General features: G+C 61.3%; 1 protein-coding gene across 1 annotated transcript in view; it reads right to left on the reverse strand.

Moving 5' to 3' along the window:
- The window catches only part of CACNA1B (calcium voltage-gated channel subunit alpha1 B), a 128,364-nt gene that overhangs the window by 11,387 nt on the left and 96,352 nt on the right, over positions 1 to 20,625 (reverse strand). Inside the window, exons 32-38 of the mRNA XM_053667845.1 lie at positions 19,532 to 19,648; positions 19,292 to 19,357; positions 17,945 to 18,036; positions 16,106 to 16,250; positions 10,291 to 10,418; positions 5,827 to 5,923; positions 3,304 to 3,412 (exon numbers count right to left, since the gene is read on the reverse strand). Of these exons, the coding sequence (XP_053523820.1) occupies positions 3,304 to 3,412; positions 5,827 to 5,923; positions 10,291 to 10,418; positions 16,106 to 16,250; positions 17,945 to 18,036; positions 19,292 to 19,357; positions 19,532 to 19,648 (754 nt within the window). The remainder of the gene's footprint in view (positions 1 to 3,303; positions 3,413 to 5,826; positions 5,924 to 10,290; positions 10,419 to 16,105; positions 16,251 to 17,944; positions 18,037 to 19,291; positions 19,358 to 19,531; positions 19,649 to 20,625) is intronic.

Genomic DNA, 20,625 nt, shown 5'->3' on the forward strand with positions numbered 1-20,625 from the left:
CATGTTTTGGGTGTGATTTTAATGGAACTTTGTTCCAACGTCAATTGTTAACTGATATCCTGTGACCTTGCTATACTCACATATTAGTTTTAGTAACATTTTTATGGCTTAAAACAATAAAAATATGTTGTCTCAGTTCTGGAGACCAGGAGCTCAAAGTGAAGGTCTCGGCAGAGCTGTGCGCCCTCCAGGAGGGACAACGAAGAGCCCTTCCTGGTCTCTTTTTAGCTTCTGGTGGTTCCCATAAATCCTTGGAATTCCTTGGCTAATAGTTGCCTCGGTTTTATTAGCATTTCATTCAGCTTTTTGGAATTTTCCTCATAGATAATCATGTCAATTGTGAATAGAGGGAGTTTTACTTTTTCCCTCCCAATATCTACACCTCATTTCTTTTTCTTGGCTTATTACACCAGCTAGGACTTCAAGTGCAACGCTGGACAAACATGGTGACAGCAGACATCCTTGGTGTGCTCTTGACCTTGGAAGAAAAGGAGTCAATCATTCTCTGTTAAGTATCCGTTAGTTGTAGGATTTTCACAGGTATCCTTTACCAGATTGAGATAGTTTCCCTGAATTTCTAGTTTATATAAAATTATTAAAATCATGTTTGTTTAATTTTGTCAAATGCTTTTTCTGCATCAATTGAGTTTTTTTATTTTCTGATGTATTACATTGTATTAATTGGTTTTTACATTTAAAACAAGCTTGAGTTGCTGGGACGAACCCTACTTCTGTCAAGTACTACTTTATAATGTGTGTGTGTGTGTGTGTGTGTGTGCACAACTGGACTCAGTTTGCTACAATTATGTTAAAGGTTTTTGTATCTGTGTTCATGAGAAATGTTGGTCTGTAATTTTTTTTCTACAAGGTCTGTCTGGAAAAAGTCCAGCCATTGTTAACACAACGAGAACAGTGTGTGCAACATCAGTGTAACGGGGCAGCCAAGGAGAGTGGACTGGGATGCACATGCGTGAACAATGACGACTTCACTGCACTAGTCAGTGGGGTGATAGATGCTGCTGAGTGAGCATGTGTGCTGTGTGGCCGTCACATTCAAAATGACTGTGCAAGTGGAGCAGTGAATCTGCACCAAATTTTGTATTAAGCTTGAACGTTCCTCTGCAGAAACTATTTCGATGATTCGGAAGGCCGCAGCTGTGGGCGACCGGTGACTGGCAGCTCCCGCTCATGCGTCACATCTCATGCAGAGTTTTCTGGGAAAACATCAAATCGCCCAGGTCACTCAGTCCCCCTACAGCCCAGATTTGATGCCCTGTGACTTCTACCTTTTCTCCAAACTGAAATTACCTTTGAGAGGGAGGAGATTTCAGATCTCTTTGATGAGTGAGGTTGATGAGATTCAGGGAAATACGATGGGGCAGCTGATGGCAATTGGGAAAACTGTGTGAGGTTCCACGGTGCCTACGTGGAAGGGGACTGAGGCGTCACTGTCCTGAAACAAGTGTTTCTTGTATCTTCTTCAGTACCTGCCTCTATTTTTCACAACCCATGGCCGGATACTTTCTGGACAGACCGAAGCTTTGTTCTGCTTTGACAGCAGACTAATGCTGGCCTTGTAAAATCAGCTGAGAAACGCCCCTGTGTTTCTTCTCTCTGGAGGAGCCTGTATGGAACTGGCGGTGTTCCCCCTCCTGTGAATGTCTGGCAGACGTCACCGAGGAGCTAACTGGGCCTGGGATGTTCTCTGTTGGAAGGTTTTTGACTGTGCAATCAATTTCTTTAATAAACACAGTGATACGCGTTGTACTTTCGTTCACCTTGGATGCACTGGACAGTCTGTGTCAGGACCTCTCCTATTTCCTTTGGGTCCCAGGCTTTGACGTCTAGTCGTTCGTAACATCTCCTCGTTACCCGTTCAGAGTTGGCAGGGTCCGCAGACATGTCTCCTCCTTCACTCTTAATGTTATTTTTATCTCCTTTTTGTCTTGATCCGTCCACATAGAGCTTTGTCAACTTTATGAGTCTGATTTTTAACTTGATGTTTCTGGCCATCAAACTGGAGGAGGGCTAAGGCGGCGAGAGCACAGCAGCCTGGACCAGGAGGCGCCGCGTGAGAAGGCAGAAAAGTGATCATACTCGGGATGTACTTTGAAGGCAGAGTCAGAAGTGATAAGAGGTCAGATATTGGTCAGAAATGGGGTAAAAAACAAAAGAGAAAATATGGCCAACATTTTCGTCCAAAGCCCCTGGAATCACACTTTGCACTGAGGGGCCAGGAAGACCTTGAGGACTCTCTGGAGATCAAGTTCAAGCAGGCGAGCTTTGGAAGCTCACTGGGCCTCCAAGTGCAGAGGGTAAACAGCCTGGGGGCGGAGATGGGGAATTCGGGAGGAGGCCCTGACTAGCCACATGGAACTGGGAGAGCAAACTGGAATTCACGGGGGCCGAGAGCCACGGGAATGGAAGAGATGGAAGCAAGAGACTGGGGGACCAGCAGAACCAGAGGAGACACAGAGGGGGCCAGAGAGGAGGGGGCAGGGCTGAGGAGACGCTGCAGACAGGTCTGTGTGGGGAGGGCTGAGGGGTGGAGGTCAAGGGCGCTCGGCGAGAGCAGTCCTGTGGTGCTGCGGCTGGGGCACACACCAGCCTCTCGGGAGCGGTTCGCCAGGAAGGGAGGGGGACAAACAGGGAAGGTGACAGGGAAGGGACACGTCAGAGCGCGCTCGCTCGTGCACTGACACACACAGAAAGGGGACAAGGCGAGACGCAGAGCAGGTGACGGGGACAGGACCTCGTGTGCAAGGCGGAGACTGGCCTGGACTCACCCGTCACAGGAGTCAGCTGAGCTCAAGGGTACAAGTGCAGGGAGGAGGGGGTGTGGGGGGCAGGGGCGGGGCAGGCCCCCCTCTGGTAACTCCGATGTTCCGTGTGAAGGGGAAACTGCGTCACACAGGGTGAGGGTGGGGAGCGGGCCCCAGAGCCTCGTCCCCTCTCCGACTCGGCACAAACCGTGGTCTTCTCGGCGAGCTCAGGAGAGGCCCCGGGGCGGCGCTGGGCCTGCCGGGGGGCGGGAGGAGCGCGGGCCGTGGGCTCAGGGCTGGGCCACGCTCCAGCTGCAACAGGCAGAGGCCTGGGTGACCTGGACCGGCCACTTCATTTCACTGCCCATCACGTGCAAGTGTCCTTGCGTGAAGAGAGAGCGCCGGCGTGCAGGACAGTTGTCAGGGGACAAACCAGCGCCCCGGCCAGACGGGCCCCTGTTCCCCTCCCTGCCCTCCACCTTGGGGGGCGGCTCGGCAGGGCTGTGCCTCAGCACCTCTGCCGCGAGGCCACTGTGCTCACCTGGAGCCAGCTTGATGTCCAGTGCGGTCCGGATGAGGGCCATCAGCGTGGATGTGAAGTGGACAGTCATGTCCTCATTGGAGATGGGCATGTTCATGCGAACCAGGCGCTGGGGACAAGGGGGGCAGGTCAGGCCCAGGCCTTCTGGGGGCCCCTGGAGGTGACCCCTGCAGGTGCCTGGGACAGAAGGTTGGACAGAGGGGAGCTTTGCCAGCATTCCCACTCGCCCCTGACCCTCCCCTACCCTCATTACTGAGCTGAGGGCTCTTGTGGCTACAGAAAAGCACAAGTCCAGGTAAGGACTTGCACCCTGGGGCCGGCTAGGAGCTCTAAATAGGCTTCCTCAGCTGAGGACCTCCCCACCCCCTGGCTATGGCAGGGTGGAGAGCACAGGGCCACGCCCGGGAGCAGGGACCTGGGCTGCACAGACAGGAGGGGAGAGACCTGTCCTGACTCCTCTGCCAACCCCATCCCTTCCAGCCACGGGCTGAAGCCTGGGCAAGGGCTGGGCGGCCGAGAGCGCAGCCTGGGCAGCAGCCCTCAGCCCCGGGAAGGCTCTGCTCTGCTCTCACTAGCCAGCCAGGGGCCTGGAAGAGAGACCAGGTCCAGGCGGGCAGACCCAGAATTGCTGGGACGGCGCGGGCCTTGGGCTCAGCCAGCTGCAGGGGTGGGGGTGGGGGCCGTCGGCAGGGACAGGTTCCGGTGGTTCTGCGGGAATACAAGTCCTCTAACCAGTGGGGGGCAGTGCCCCCGCAGGTGCGAAGACCCTTTCCCCTCCTCAGTCTCCAAGCACAGAGCAGTTGGGTCTGCGCCGCATACGGGGCCCGAGGCTTGGAGGACTAATGTACTCTCCAGGAGGCAAAGGGGCGCAGGTGTGTCTGCAGCGTCCTGAGCACGAAGGGACAGCACATCCCACCTGTCCTTTCCCAGCAGCCTCTTGGCCCTTCCACAGAGTGGGAGCCAGAGACGAGGGCACAGGCCCTCTGTGTCTGCTGACCTGCCACCTGGGCATCCTGCCCCCAGACGTAACCCTGAGCCTGACGGAGCACAGGCCTGCAGACATGGACCCAGATCCTGTCCCCGAATGCTGTCAAAGCCCCGCCTGGACGTCCGATCACGGTCCCAGGCCCTCACACAGCGCCCGTGTGGCGCACACCAGGAAGCCCGGCATTCCTGCAGACCCACTGGGTGGCAGTGGGAGAGGCAGGGGGGCTCCCCTCCAGGGGACTCAGGGATCAGGGAACCACAAAGGAGGAGCAAAGCAGGTGATTTCCAAGAGAGGAGGGCTCCGTCCAGGGCACCTTCCCCCAGAGGGCCTGGAAGCTCAGCGAGCAGTAGAGGACTGGACAGACAGACCTCCGTGCGCTGGGTCTAGACCCTCTTGGCCACATCACCCTGTGCATCTCCTGCCCCCTCCCCAGCTCGTCAAGCCCATCCACCCCCTCCATCCCGGCCTCTTCATGCCCGCAACCTTGGAGTTGGCCAGCACAGCTGGGGTGGGGTTCCAAGGTCACCATGGGCCCTGCAGCCCCCTGGCCCTGGTATCGGTGTGGACGGAGCTCTCCTTCTCGGGGACGAGGCTGTGGTGTTGCATGCGGGGCCTCCAAGAAGCCAGGTGCTCATGCCAGGCAGGGGTTGAGGGAGACACCAGAGGCTCCCACTCCACCCCCAAAGGCTGTGCTGGGCCAGGAGACAGACAGGATGCAAGCAGAGCTCAGAGACAGGCAGTGTGGACGGCACCAGAGAGACGGAAGCTCCGGCAGGGAGCTCACTCGGAGAGAGGGGGGCGGCAGGAAGGCTCCAGACCCATGCTGGCTGTTTGCTGGGGGTACGGGGCTGTGGGAGGGCTTTCGGGGGTGGGCGCTGCTGGACACCAGGGGGGACGGGACGCATGGGTGGGTGGGAGCAGGCTTGGGGCTGGGGCCACGTGAGGAGGGAAACGCGGAGGTGTCCCTCAGTTTACCCTCTTCCTGCAGCTCAGCGATGGGGGCGGGGGGCCAACACAGGGCCAGCTGGGCCCGAGGCCGCCCCCCCTGCAGTGACCCCTACAGGATGCCTCTCCTTGTCCTTCCCCTCAAGGCCACCGCGGGCTCACAAGGCCCTTCAGGTGTCCACTTCTGCCAGGCTGTGGCCGCCAGGCCTGGGGTGTGGCTGCCTTTCCCGCCTCAGACCCCTCCCTTCAGGGAGGCCCGAGGGTGGGACTGCGCCCAGAACAGAAGCCCCAGCCTCGAAGGCCGGCCTGCTCTCTCATTCCAGGGAGGAGAGGGAGGGACAAGGGCGGGGACACTCTGTCTCGTCTCCCTGAGCCTCCCGGGGCCGCCCTGGGGACAAGGGCTGGTGCAGAGACACCACCGCAGTGTCTGTGTCCCCCTGTCTGGGAAGAAAGCAGAGATGGCTGGGGCAGAGAGAAGAAACGAACAGTGAGACAGCGGAGTGGCAGACAGACAGACGGACAAGCCCTGACAGGCGATGGGAGGCCAGCCCCAGCACAGACAGCCTCTGGGGAGCAGGGCCAGGGTCTACCTTGTACGCCACTCGAGCAGGGCATTTCTTCCCCAGCCCCAGGGGCGGGGACATGTGTTTCAGCATCTCGAACATGTCACTGTACGTGATACGCCCGCTGGAGGCCCGGCCCAGGGAGGCAGAGGCAGAGGGTCCACGGGGCGGGGAGGGGAGTGGGGAGAGCGGGGGCGGGGGGGAAGCAGAAAAGAAAACAGATCCATTAGCCCGTGTCGGAGTGAATGCCAGAAGTGGGGTCACAAAAGTAGCGCCTCTCTGCTCCCGCACTCCAGCCCGCACCGCGGTGGGCGGGTGGCGTCAAGCTAATGAACATGAGGGGTGAGGAAGGGCGGCATCGGGGCGCCTCTGGGTTGCGAACGTCTGCTTCGCACCTTCAGAAACCACAGGGAGCATCGGATCAGAAAAGAGCCCCCTCCCGAGCGAGCGGGGAGCAGGGCGGCAGGGCTGTGGGAGCGGAGGCCGGCGGAGCCGCCAGGGACCCCGGGCTCCCCTTGGCGCTCGGGGTGCTTCCCAGTGAGCAGAACACAGAGGAAGGTCTGAAACGAGCAGGAAAATGAGCGGAGCTGCAGGGAGCCCGGGGCCCCAGACCCACTGGGCCAGGCACGTCCTGCTCCAAGCCCAGAGACGCCCGAGGCCGGCCCAGGGCAGGGCTGCTGCTGGGGGCAGGACTGGGCAGGTCACGGGGACTGCGGGTGGGCGTGGGGTGGGGGCCAGCACGAGGCTACGGCTCCAGGTTCGGGAGAGCGTCCGGTGGCCGGTGACCGCCTCTTCCCCAGGGAGACAGGCCTGAAGTCTCACCACCACCCATGGGACCAGCCTGTAGGACCTGTGTGGGGTCCCAGAGACACAGTCCTGTTCTGCTCACTGGGCCTGGCCCTCTGCCCACGGCTCCCGGCTTCAGCCTGCAGGTTCGTCCGGAGGGGGGGCAGGAGGGCCCTCCGCACCCCTAGGAACCAAAGACCCTGGGTTGTTGGGCTCTTGGGACCCAGAGGCGCAGCAGCTACTGGTCTGCTTGTGCCATGTGCTCTCTTCCGGTCCTTGGGCCTCCGGTTTCTCTGACCATCAGCCCACCCTCGAGAGCTGGAGGGTGGGTGGCGGGGAAGCCGGGGGAGACCTGGCCCCTGGCCCCCACCCAGCAGCCGGCCGTGGAGCTCACCGCCCAGCCCGAAAGCGCTGTGCGCCCCAAGTTGCAGGCTGTCTGTCCCTGCCAGCCGGAGGGTCAGGGAGGTTAGCCGGGGACCAGAGCGTCCGGGAGTATTAGTGCGGGGCAGGACAGGGCAGGGCGGGGCAGGGCGGGGCAGGGCGGGGCGGGAGGACAGAGGTGCGGCGTCCTCATTCCCAGACCAGGCGGGGAGTGTGTGCGGTGTCTGACTTCGGGCAGGGGGTATGTCAGATGGAGGCTCTGAAGTTGCAAACCTTGTAGGCCAACCTACGAGGGCACTTCTTCCCTAAGCCAACGGGCGGCGCAATACAACGCAACAAACTGTACATATCCTTATAATGAATCCGGCAACTGGAAAGGAAACGTCACAAGTTACGCAACCGAGGCTCGGGTGCCTGTCCTGCCGTCCGCCCTACCTGCCGGGTGCCGGACAGGCAGCTCCCTGGTGGGGTCTGGGGCGGGGAGCCACCGGAGCAGGGCCGGGAGCAGTCCGAGGGCTCTGCACGCACATGACCAGCCCCACCCCGCCTGGTGGCGCTCGCTGGCCCCTGGCAGTGAGCTCTCTGAAACCCGGGGGGCTCTCCAGACAGTTCCCGCCTCCCTGAGCAAGAGCCCTCCCTGGAACTCGGGGTCTTACAACGGACCCCCTCGCCCCAGGGTTGGCTTCTCTCCCTGCACCACGTCCTCTCCGTCCGATCAGCTATCAGTGTGAGACCTCACTTCTGGAACCAGGTGGAAAGAGCAGGACTCACCTGGCCTCGCCCCAAGTCATGCCAACATCGCGGGACCAGGGGGAGCGGCCCCCATCTCCAGTTCCGGCCTCACCTCTCCGCTGCCGCCAAACCCCTCAGGTACCTCCACATCAAAACTGTGGGCCCGACGCTGTCACTTGTACTAAAACACTGTCCCTGTGGTCTATGAAACAAGGTCACTTTCAAGGTCTCTCTCCACCTGTCCCAGCTGCCTTTCGCTAGTCTCTCCCTTCGGCCAGAGGCGCTCAGCTTCTACCACCTGCACCCGCAGCTCCTGGTCTCCATCCACCTGCCCAGCAACCTGCCGCCGTCACCGGGGTCAGACCCCACCTGCTGCAACTCACCCCCTCAGACACACCCTGGCCTCACAGGGGGCTCCTCTCTCTACAGAGACCTCGTGGGCCAGGCCCCGGCACGCCTGATGCCCGGCACACTCCCTGCACAGGCGGACGTGCGTCAGGACAAGCTGACGTCGCTCACAGAGGGCACGGCTGGGGTGCCGCTTTGAGTCCACACTCACCACAAAGCACCAAGGCAACTGGGGTGGGGACAGAAAGCAAGGCCTCCAAGCCTCCTCCTGTCCCCCAGCACAGACATGTGCACACAGGCACACCGCCAACACACAGCACACACATGCAGCCACATGCATGCACACATGTGTAGTTGTGTGCAGATTTACACAGCCACACAGGTGAACACACACACACACACACACACATGCACAGAAACTCCGCAAGTCCTGCCGCTATTTCAGAATCTCCCCAAGAAGGAGGACCCAGCAGAGCGACCCCTGGGGGCCGAAGGGGACCACACCCTGGCATCTCTCACAGAGGCCAGGGAGCCTCCAAGCACCACCCACCCTCTGCCGCACCTTCCCCCCCAGTGTCTGAAGCTGCCTGTGTTTCCAGCCCTGGCCCCGTGGGAGCAGTGAGGTGGGTGGGAGCTGTGGTCGCACCTCTGCTTCGGGTGGGCCACTCTGTGCCGGGGCTTCCACTGGGCTGCCTGCTTCCCCACTGGCACTTCCCTGTCCCTGTCCCTGACGGCTGTGCCCTCCCAGGGCCCGGCTGGGAGCTCTGTGCATGAGCGCCAGCCAGTCTGGCCAGGGTCGCGTCCTGGGCATCCTGCTCTGCTCCACCTGCGCTGCCCGGGGGTCCCAGGCTTGCAGTTCACACCAGTTGGAAAGCGTCCTCTCTCCACAGGCCTGCACCCACCTGCCTTCGCCCGCTGGCCCAAGTGCCGTCCCAAACAATCTGTTTTCCTGAAGCACAGCCCCCTCCAGAGGAAATGTGCCAAGAGACAGCGGTGTCCCTGGGGCAGTGTCGGGGACAGTCTCCTCCTGCCGGCGCCACAGTCTGGGCGCCAGGCCTGAGTGCGGCCACCCTGCCCTCCAACCCCACGGCCCTCCTGACCAGAGGACCTGCGATGGCCCCTCAGCCAGGACAACAGGCCACCCTGGGCCGTGGACTCGGCCTCGTGCACCCAAACACTCGGCTCCAGGCTGTGCCTGTGTCCCACTGGGTGAGAACCGTAGGGCTCTCACCGCAACGGGGAGCACCCTGAGGTGCTGCCGGGGCCTCCAGGGGAGGGCTGAGGGGAGAGGGCCTCACCCGGCACCTGTGGGAAGTTGGCTGGAGAGGGGGTGCAGGGGCTGGGGGTCGGAAGGCCCCGAGCGCCCTCTACCTGTGGGGCTTCCACTCAGAGGAAGACGGGTAGAGCCCCAGCGCTCGCTCACCACAGGGGCGTGAGCCCTGCCGCAGGCCTGCGCCACGCAGGGGCCACTGGAGGACAGGGCCGGACCCAGGTGCAGGCCCGTCCGCACCTGGGAGCCGAGTGTCTCGGCACCTCCCTGCCTTCACTCTACTCCAGCTCCATCCGGACGGATGAGCATGTGAAGGCACAGGTGACTGAGTGACAACGCACACACAGGTGGGCCCCAAATGCGAGTGTGCCGTGGGCGTGCGGGACTCTCCCAGGACAGGTGGTCTCAAACCAGCGTGACCCCAAACCACCTTCATGAGATCCTCGCTCTTCTTGGAAATGAACCCCCTCACTCACACGACAGACACAGTCTTTCCGCCACACCGGACACACACGACACCCTCCTGGCAGCTCATCCCGTCTCAGGAAAAGCTCACCAAGGGCCCACTATTTGCATCCTGAGCCGTGGACACAGAGGGGCACATGGATCCCCTCCCGGAGAGAGAGCAGCGCACGTGCACCCACTGGGAGACCGCCCGGGGCCCGCAGCGGTCTCTGAGCTCCGGGGGGACGGGGAGGCCGAGGAGATGGCCCCCGGCTGTCTCCAGGACCCTCATGTGACGGGCCAACCAGGAAGGGCCCCGAGCCTCACAAATGCCCTCAAAATGTTTCGAGACCCCCAAGTAACATCCTAAGGGCTGGACTGAGGATTCAAAAAGAAGTGCTGAGTGTGGGAAGCTTCTAGAGGTGCAGGGAGGGTGAGAAGGGAGCAGTGCCCAGGAGGGAGACAGAGCACCGTCCCACAGGGAGTGGGGACCCTGGGCCCCAGGCCCTCGGAGCGGGCACCTCACTCACCACGCAGCCGGATCGTACTCAGCCCAGACCCTGACGAACTCGTCCAGGTGGTGAGGCCCTAGGATGGAAGAGTCCCGCGTAAGGTACTCAAAATTGTCCATGATCACGGCCACAAAGAGGTTCAACATCTGCGGGACAGGAAGGAGAAGAGGTGACACACAGGGAGAGACCTCAGCCTGCCCTCCCGGCAACCCTGGCCCTCCAGCCTAGCTCTCCAGCCGAAGTCTGTGGGGAAGATCAAGGGGGCAGAGGTCAACGGACTGAGCCGAGCCTGTCCAGACCTGTGTCCCCGCAGCCTGGGCCCTCCGCTCCTCCCCCACCAGCCCCACTGCTCCTCCCTTACAGCCGCCAGGCCAAACCGGCAGCCGCAGAGGTCTAGCGTCAACCACAGTGAACCTCCGAAGGCTTTCGCTCTCGACTCTACAGCCCCGTCTGAATCAGGCCCCTCATCTCCTGACCACGGTCCATGCTGCCGCCAGGTCCCCCGCCACCACCGCCCCACCATCCCCTTTCTCTCCTCTGAGCGAGCCTTCCAGGGCGGCAGTGCCGCCGCCCGATCAATGGTTTGCTCCGGGGGCGGGGGGGGGGCCCAGTTTGCAGTGCGGAGTCAGCAGGGCACCCACCACGCCCCCCCACGCCTCCCGCAGCCCCTCCCCCTCCCATCGGGAACCCGCCGGGCGCCTTCCGTGTCTGCGCAGTTGTGTGTTCGGACGGTGCCTATGGGAGGAGCCAGTCGGACGCTATGCCCTGCTGGGTCCAGCTTCTGCGCGCTGCGTGGTTTCTGAGAGTCTCTCACGTGGGAGGCAGTGCGAGTGGGAGGCCGGCGGTGTCCCCTTGCAGGCAGAGGCCACGGCGCGCCTCTCCGTTCATCCTCTGACGACGCTGGCTCGTTGCCACCTCTTGCTCTCAGGGCTCCTGCTGCTGGGAGGGTCCCGTCCAAGTCCGTGTCCACACTGCTGGGCCGTGTGGTGCATCTGTGCTTAACTCGGGGGGAAATTCTAAACCGTCCTTTCAGAGACGCCCCTGCTGTTTTACATTCCTGCCTGGAAACGCACGAGATCCTATTGTCCATGTTCTTGCCACCCTAGTTATTTCCCATTAAAAAACCATTATTATCGCGACCCAGTGGCCGCGAGCAGCATCTCACTGCGGCTTTGACCTGCATTTCCTGCGCACAGATGTGGGGCGTCTTCACGCTCAGTGGCCCTGGTATTTTCTCTCTGGAAAGAGGGCTGTTCTGATTCTCTGCCCATTTTTATACAGTTGCTCGCCTTTTTGTTGTTGAGGTCCTGGGTTCTTTACATGTTCTGGATGTGAACCCCCTCTAACATACATGATGGGTAAAAACATTCTCTCCTAGTCCTTAGGGACTGTTCTTCACATCATTGGCAACGTATTTTGATGCAAAAGAGTTTTTAATTTTGAGTAGTTTACCTTGTTTGTTTCATGTTGCTCGTGATTTCGGTGAGTCTGAGGTCTAGAGTGAGGTGAGCACCCACTTCCCTGCTTTGCACACGGAGGACACTGATCAGCTATCGCTCACCGCTGGTGGAGGAAACCAGCAGGCCCGCCCAGAGGAACCGCGGCACCCTGGGCGAAAACGTCCCTGCGGCCACGCTGCTTTGACTGCAGGGGATTTGTGCTAAGTGTCCGGGAAATGTGCAAGTTCTAACTTTGTTTTTCTTCTTCAAGATTGTGTTGGCCATTTGGGCTCCTTGAAACTCCGTATGAATTTGAGGACAGGCATTTCCAGTTCTGCCAGAAGAAAACCGCTGGGACCCTGACAGGGGTGGGGGAGGGTGCGGCACCTGCCAGCTGCTGTGGGGCACTGTCACCCTCTGACTCACGGACAGGGACATCTGTCCACTCGGTCAGGTTTCCTTGCCGTGCTCTTGGCAACAGTGGCAGTTTTTAATATGCGAGTCTCTCACCTCCACGGGATCATTTATTTCTACACATTTTATTCCTGTGGATACGAATGGTAGTAGGTTTATTTCTCGACTTCCTTTTCAGATTGCTCGCTGCCGGTGTGCAGAAACACACTGATCGTCATGTACCCCTTCTGTGCCTGGAACGTCGGCGAACTCCTTTCTTGGCAATAGCCGCGCTCTGGTCAGAGCGTGGGCGCGCACTTCGGGATTTTCTGCGTGTGCAGCAATGTCATCTGCAAGTCCTTCCGCTCGGATGCCTGTCATGTCGTCTTTGGCGTAAGCTGGTATCTTTCACCATGAACTATGAGGTCCGCTGTGCATTTTCACAAAAGCTCTTTATCGTGTCCAGGAAGTCCCCTCCTTCTTGTTGGTTCACTGTTTTCACCATGAACGTGTGTTTAATTTTGTCAAGTGCTGTGTCCGCATCTATTGCGATGACCGTGTGGGTTTTTCCTCACTAGTGGGGTTTATCAGGTCGGTTGCCTTTCGGGTGGTGCTCTGTCCCTGCATCCCTGAGAGGGTCCCCAGGTCACGGCGTGTGACCCTCTGCACTGATGGAGTCAGGTCTCGGCGTCCCGTTCGGGACAGTCCCACCTACATTCATGCAGGACGTGCACAGTTTCCTCCTCCGGTCGTGTCCTTGTCTGGTTTTGTGACAAGAGGGTACTGACTTCGCAGAATGAGCCCAGGAGAGTTTCCTCCTCCCCCGGTTCTGTCGGAAGAGTGTGCAGGAGACCGGTGCCGACTCCTCCTTTACTGTCAGGTGGGGTTCCCCAGTGATACGTCCCATCCTGGACCTCATGTTTAGAGGGTGTTTTTCATTATCGATTCAAGCTCATTACTTGTTACATGTCTACTTGGATTTTCTGATTTTTTAAAAAAATTTTATTTATTTATCTTTGGCAGAGAAGGAAAGGAGAGAGGGAGAGAAATGTCAATGTATGGTTGCTTCTTGTGTGTCCCCTGCTGGGAACTGGCCTGCAACCCAGATATGTGCCCTGGCTGGGAATCAAACCGCAATCCTCTGGTTTGAAGGCCCAAGCTCAATCCACTGAGCTACATCAGCCAGGGTGATTTTCTGATTCTTCTTGACTCAGTTACGGGGATTTGTGTCCTAGGAATTTGTTCATTGCAATAGCTGGGTCCCACACGCAGGCCAACCACGGCGTTTAGCGCCTCCGAGCGCCCGGTTTGTCATGGTGACATCAACCCCCGGCTCCTTGTCTACAGGAGCCCGTGGGACTCAGCATGGCGTCTAGGTCAGCAGCTGTGAGCAGCTGTTCTGCTCTCCTCTGCTCAGATCTGGGTGGCTGGACCCCAACCTAGCCCGGTCCTGCCAGACACCCCCAAATCACAATGCCATTTTTCCCGCCGTCACTTCTCTGTCAGACCAAACCAGACCTGAGGGAGTCTGGGCACGAGTCGCCCAACGGACTGACAGCCAACAGCAGGGGCCAGGAGGACTGCTTCCAGCCTGTTCCCCTCTCTGCTTCGGGTGACCAAAAGGCCCACGGGACAGCGGCCACCAAACGCCCACTTCCATGGGGAAGAGTGACAACAGAATCCAGGGGACCCCCCAACTCACCCTGAGCCCGTGCAGGGAGTGTGGGCTTTGTGGGTGGCGACTCGTTGCAAGTCTGGCCTCTGCGGGGCCCGCAGCCGGGAGCCTGGGGAGGCCAGGCCCATGTGCTCAACTCTGCAGCCAGGGCTCCTACAGCACCCGGTGTCTCAGCAGGGCGTGGAGACCAAAGCACCCACTACCCACCAGGCAGAGGCTCCAGAAAGCCTGCCCTCCCTGCTGCCCACGAAAGGTCTTCTGAGGCCTGCCCAGTGTGGCCCAGTTGGTGGAGTGTCATCCTGCAGAGTGAAAGGTCGCAGGTTCGATTCCCAGTCAGGGCACATGCCTCGGTTGCAGGTTCAGTCCCCCCTAGGGATGCGTATGAGAGGCAACATATTGATGTTTCTCTCCCTCCCTTCTCCTCTCTCTAAAATCAATAAGCATGTTCTTGGGTGAGGATTAAATAAAAGTCTTCTTAGGGATCAGAGGGAGGGTGACCTCAACGTGCACTTTCTATGCTTGGTTTTTGGCGGTTAGCGAAACAGTTTTGTAGACTTTTCTGTTTCCTTGGTCAACACGCAAGCTCCTCTGTCCCAGACACACACCGGTGCCAACCGCCCCCCCTTTGTGGCACCTTCAGGGCTCAGCCCACCCTCAGCCGGAGCCCTCGCGTCTTCATCCTGGGTGTTCTCTTCCTGCTGTAGCTGCGACGAGGAAGCCCCCTCCCCGCCATCCTCGAGAAAACGCACCCCTGCTCTTCCATGTGCACAACCTACACCCCCCTCTCGGGGGAGCTCTGGTGCCTGGGGCGCTTTTCCAGATGAAACGTGACTCTCACTGTCCCTGTGGATGTCAGTGAGACAGACAGCAGCCCCGGCCCGGCCGCTCTCCTCCTTGCCCACCGTCATCTCAGCTGCGTATCCTGTTGACTGAAGGCTAAACTCGGCCCTTACCAGAGGTACCACTGCTGGCTGCACAGTCCTAACTCGGGCTGTCCCTCTCCTGGCCCGTGTCACCTACCCTTCCGGCTCACTTCCCCTGACACTGGTGCTCCGCGTGAGGCCCTCGGTCCAGGGGCCTGCGCCCCCACCTTAGTCCCTTCCCTCTGCCCCCAGCTTTGCTCCTGGATCCAGTACTGAAACCCTTCGCACGACCCTCCTCTCCCTCCGCAGACTGGCCTGGGAGACCCCGACTCTGGACCACACCCTTCTCCTCCAACAGCACCAAGGAGTGAGTGGGGCTGGTCCTGCTCAGCCACAGGCACAGACGTGCTGTATCGGCTCCTGCCGCGCTGCCGGGGCCCGGCCTCGCCGACGCCTGACTCCTGACAGTCGCGGTGGCCTCCACCTTCCCTCATGCGGCGGGCACCTCTCAGCCGGCCTCATCTTCCTTAAGTGCCCGACAGCCTTTCCTGTCGACATCTCCTCCCTCGGCCTTGGGGCGCTGCCCCCTGGTTCTCCACCGGCCTCCCCGACAGCTTCTCCACCTCTGGCCGGTGTTCCTCCCCGTCCTCAGCTTCTCAAGTCGCACTCCGCCCGGACGTCTCAGAGTCAAGCGTGCACAGAATCACGTGTGAAGTGTGTTGAGACCCAGACCCACGGGTCCCTCTCCTGGAGACCCTGACGCAGGGAGTCTGGGAGGCCCCGGAGCCTGCATTCTGCGGGTGCTTGGGCGCTGCTTCAGCCGCGGGCCTCTGGACCGCAGTCTGGGCGCGAGGGGCCGGGGAAACACCATCTGGCCCCACAGACGCACCAAACACCACTGAGGACACGCTGACACCTGCGGCCCAGAGGTCTGCACGGCGCCCCCGGTGCCTCCCTCCCCAGTCCCACCCCTGCCGCTCCTGTGCTCCCACTCACCCAGGAAACCTTAGGACACAGCGGTCCCTCCGTCTTCAGACTGTGGCTTGGCGGCCCTGACACGCTCCCGCTACCCTGCTCTAGGCCACGGCCACCACCCGCCCCTGCTCCCTCTGTGCTTCCCTGACCAGGAGCAGCTGCGGGGCAAGGCCTGACAGGGCGGGCAGACCGTGTCCCACCCTGCTCACGTGCCCCAGAGCCTCCCGATGGCCTGGAACGAAACCCAGTCTGTTGCCAGCCCAGCGACCTCTCCAACCAACTCCCACGAGCTCCGCACGGCTCAGCCCCCACACACAGGCCGCGCCTAACGCCCATGGCGCAGCAGCCGTGGCAGGGCTCCGTGGCGCTCACTGCTGGGTGGGGTCATGTCTGAAGAATCAGCTCGCAGTGGGACACAGGTCACAAAGTGGGGCCCTGAGAAGGACCGAGATGGGACACAGGCCAGGCGGGCATCCTGGCGAACTCACCAGGAAGGAGCAGAGGAAGATGAAGGACACGAAGTAGAAGTAGGCGAAGTCGCTGCCGCACTCGGTGGCATTGGCGTGCTCGTCACAGGCCTGGTTGCTGAGACAAGACAGCATGATCTCGTGCCAGGCCTCGCCGGTGGCGCTCCTGAGGGGAGGGGCGTGGTGAGGCCTGGGTGCCCGCCCACAGAGAACCCCCGCCGAGGGGTCTGGGTGACAGGCAGCACCTTCCAGAACAGAGCCCACGGGCATTCCCGGCGGCACCGCAGGGCCTTCTTGGCCCCCAGACCCCCCCCAGGCCAGTGCAGCCCCGCCCGCCGTCACCGGCCTCCTGTCTCTCCCTTTCACCACGTCCCGTCCCTCCGTCAGCCCATCTCCCTGCGGGAAACAGACCTCCGTGCTTCCCGCCCCCCGGGCTCAGCAGCAACCGCCCCCCCGCAGCCTGCAGGTCCACAAGAAACAGGCCGCATCTCGCCACTCATGGCAGAAGCCAAAACCATGTGACTGCCCACAGCCCCAAGGGGGCTGCTGCCTGCCCTTCCTGACCCCGAAGACTGTCCTGCTCAGTCTGCACCGGCCGCACCGGCCGCACCGGCCTCCACTGCTCCCTGGACTCACCTGAACCCCCCCTGCACCGCCACCTGAAGGGCCCTCCAAGGCAACCGGCCACAGAGGCCAGGTGCGCGCTGGGGCCGCAGGCAGGCCAGAGGCTTGGGTCCCCTCTGTGCACCCTTGTGTCCCGCCCTGGGCGGAAGCGGGGCCCGGAGCCCACTGATGGCGACCGGGGACGAGGGGCCTTCTGCGGGGAAGTGGGGCAGCCCGTGCCATGCCTGATGGGCGAGGGTGCGCACGTGTGACATGAAGACCGGGGGGAAGAAGGACCTTCAAGAGCGGAAGCGCAGGCCCCCACCCAAGGCCCCCACCTCAGACCTTCTGTGGCGTGAGGAGCGATATTAGTGACTGAGAAATAGAACTAATGGCCCAGCCGACATTCAGAGGAAAGACGTCATGCGGGGCAAGTGCAGGCCTCGGGGGGCTCCCTCCTCCGAAACAGAGATGGAGGTCAGAGGACTCCCCACACAGCGCAGTCCACCCACCGGGGTCCGAGGTTGCCCCCGCCCAGGTTAGAACCAGAGCCGGTCCCCAGGGCAGCCCTGCGGCAGGCCCAGCTCACACACCCTCAGGCAGGGGGTCAGGGTCTGCCGTCCCTCCGCCCCCGCTCGTCCTTCCTCTTCATCACGGGGTGGGGGACACTCTGGAGACGGCGGGGAAACAGGCCCCGCCCCCGTGCCCCTCCTCTGTTCTCAGACCAGAACGTCAACAGCCCCCGGCCTCCGAAAAGCCCGAGAATGGCTGGGCCGGGGGTGCTGAGCACACCTTCCTGGGAGGCCTGAGCCCGAAACAAGCCCCGTGCCCCTTGGGGCTCCGGCAGGGGGCTGGGCTGCCCCCCAGAGCCCAAAGCACAGCAGCTCCTGTGAGCAACGGAGGCGGGCGGAGATGCCCTCCACCAGCAGTTCCCGCCCACTGGGGCCTTGGGTCACTGAGCTCTACCCTGTGTCACGGGTGGCTCCCTGCTGCCCGGCTTCTCCCTGAGCCCACAGGTCCCTACACTCAGGAGGGCTGAGCCCAGCACACAACACAAGGCCCTGCTGGGCATCTCTGTTGTCCCAGACTTTCGCGGCGGCAGCTTCGCAGGCGGCCTCTCGGCTGCAGCCCAGAGCAGCAGCGCGGTGGGGAGGTGCCCCTGGCCCAGGCCCCCAGGTGACCTGCCTGCGGGGTGTCCCCTGCTCAGGAGCCCTTAGGAGCAGACGGCAGAACAAGGTGACCTCCCACACAACACACCTGAACAGCAGCATCAAGGCTTGTAGAAACGTCCGGAAGTTGTTGTGCCTGTTGATGCTGGAGTCGTCGTCCAGAGCGATGTTCCCGAAAACCTGAAACAGGGGTGCAGGCTGCAGGCCGGCCCACCGCCCCTGGAGTCGGGACCAGGCACAGCGGGCATGTGTGGGACCCAGACGGGAGCTGCCCGGCAGACTGCCCCTGGGTCGGGGCAGGGCCCAGAGGAAGCCTCCTTCAGGCCAGGTGAACTCCAGGAGGGAGACCAGAGGCAGGCAGACGGCCTCGGGCGGCACCTAGGCCTGTCCTGGCTGCAGCTCTGGTAGGTCGTTGCAACGCTTTTTTCTAAATTCCTGGGTGAATACCACCGTGGGCTTTTTATACATTTCAATTTATTGTTTTTCAAGGTGAGAAATGCGGATGTGTCAATAAACTTTCTCAGCTTAAAATCTGGAATCTAGAGCCCTGGCTTGTGTGGCTCAGTGGACTGAGCACAGGCCTGTGAAACAAAGGGTCACCAGTTTGATTCCCAGTCAGGGCACACGCCTGGGTTGCAGGCCAGGTCCCCAGTAGGGGGCGTGCGAGAGGCAACCACACAGTGATGTTTCTCTCCCTCTCTTTCCCCTTCCCTTCCCCTCTCTCTAAAAATAAATAAATAAAATCTAATTTTAAAAGCCTGGAATCTAGCTGGAAAATTTATGAACCGTCACAATCTATAGGAAGCAAACCCCGACTTTGTTTCTGCAAAGCCGGCCCACGGCAGGAACAGCGTGCCTGTCTCACAGGGTGTCAGGCTGGGCCCCTGGGAAGCAGGACGACTTTTCAGTCCCAGACGGACTTTCAACTCCTGTGCTCAGCTCAGCTCTAACACGCCGCCCTCCCTCCACGGGAAGCGGCCAGATGACCGAGGTTTGTAACAGGGACGCTGCTCACATCCTTTCCATTTTCCCAAATAACAGACGCAGTGTTCTCTGGCCACGTGAGGAGAGACCACACTGTGCAAGGTAGACATGACACACGCCAGGAAGGGATCTAACCCTGCGGACTTCGGCCACACGTCCCCACAGAGGAGTGGAGGGCTGGCCCTCAGAACTGCTGCTGGACCAGGACAGTGACCAGCCGCTGCTCCCCCAGCTGAGCTCGGACGCCCAACACCACGGGGCCCAGCGGCCCCTCTACCGTGTGCTTGGGACACCCCAGGGAGCAGGTGCTCCTTATCCGCAGAACGGTCTCTCTCAGGGTCGGGTTCCCCAGGTGCTCACGTGGCGCCTGCTCACAGAAGTGTCGGCTACGTGCCGTCCACTCCCCCAAGGCCGTGGCCTGGCCCCCCTGCGGCCCCGTGGGCGTGCGCACCTGCATGCCGATGATGGCGTAGATGAAGAACAGCATGGCGATCAGCAGGCACACGTAAGGCAGGGCCTGTGGGGCGCGGGGAGGGTGTCAGCCCCAGGTCTGCTGCGGATGGCGGACGGGCCGACCCCAGACCCATCCTACTGGCCAAGCCCCTCCCCCAGGCGACTGCCCGCTTGCCGTCTCCACAAACGGGGCCGGGAGGGCAGCTGCTGAGGGGCGAGCGGGCCGGCCCGGCCTCACCTTGAAGGACTGCACGAAGGTCCAGAGCAGGATGCGGATGGTGTAGCCCTGGCGCAGCAGCTTGACGAGCCGGGCGGCGCGGAAGAGGCGCAGGAAGCTGAGGTTGATGAAGTTGTTCTGCGGAGAGAAGGCCGTTCTCTGACCTTCCAAAGCCAGCCTCTGGCTCACCAGCGGCAGCCCAGCTGCTCCCCGCCCACCCTCTCCAGCTCCCCGGTGGTCCCAGAAGAAGGTGGGTGGGGAGAGAGATTAAAACAAGGTCACCGCTTTGGTCTGAGCAGCTGTCAGCCACGAGAAACCCTTCTGTGCAGCACGTCTCGCAAACCCGTTCTCATGCAGCAGCAGGTCAGTGACCAAGCCCACCCGCGGGGGTCGGGGGGCAGAGAGGTCTCCCACGCGGCTCCCTGCTGCCAGGTGGGGCTGCTGTCACCTGCGTGGGACACCGCCTGCAGTCCGGTGCTGGGCGGGGCTGCTTCTTCCAGGAGCTGCCCTACATGGTGGCCTCACCCCGCCCTTCCCCACGCAGCCAGTGAAGCCCCTGCCCCCGGGACCCCGCAGGGGCAAACAGGTGCTCTGGGGCCTCTCCCATCCCTCGTAGACGGGCCGCCTAGCAGGTGAGTGCCCAGGTCCTGCTGCTCACGCCACGGAAGCCACCTCGAGATCCAGACAGGTGTCTGCTCCGGATGACCCGGGACACCTTCCACTGCTCCCTCCTCCAAGGGGTTTGAAATCCACAAAAACAGACCAGCACCCTCTGGCCTCCACAGAGGACCTGGGACTGAGGCCCCACCTGGCCGGGAACTGAATCGTCAGTGCTTCCCCTCAGAGCCAGGCCTGGGCAGTGTCCCTGAGGAGTTGGGGTGCGTGTGGACCAGGCAGCTTCCCAGCCCCGAACCTGGGGCCACGCAGCCCAGAGGAGGGCAGCTTCCTGCCACCGTGCGACCCCAGAGGATGGGCGGCGTGGGCTCAGACAGGCTGTGCCGCCAGATTCGGGGTGAAAGAGGGCGGCACACAGAGGCTGATGGCGGCAGCGTGCGGCTGGGCCTCGCTCCAGGGCTGCCTGTCTGGTTCTGGTGGCCACCGGTGCGGATGGGAGT

This window comes from Artibeus jamaicensis, unplaced genomic scaffold (genome assembly GCF_021234435.1).
Source record: "Artibeus jamaicensis isolate MK-2021 breed Jamaican fruit bat unplaced genomic scaffold, CSHL_Jam_final contig_471, whole genome shotgun sequence".
In the NCBI taxonomy this organism is placed as follows: Eukaryota; Metazoa; Chordata; class Mammalia; order Chiroptera; family Phyllostomidae; genus Artibeus; species Artibeus jamaicensis.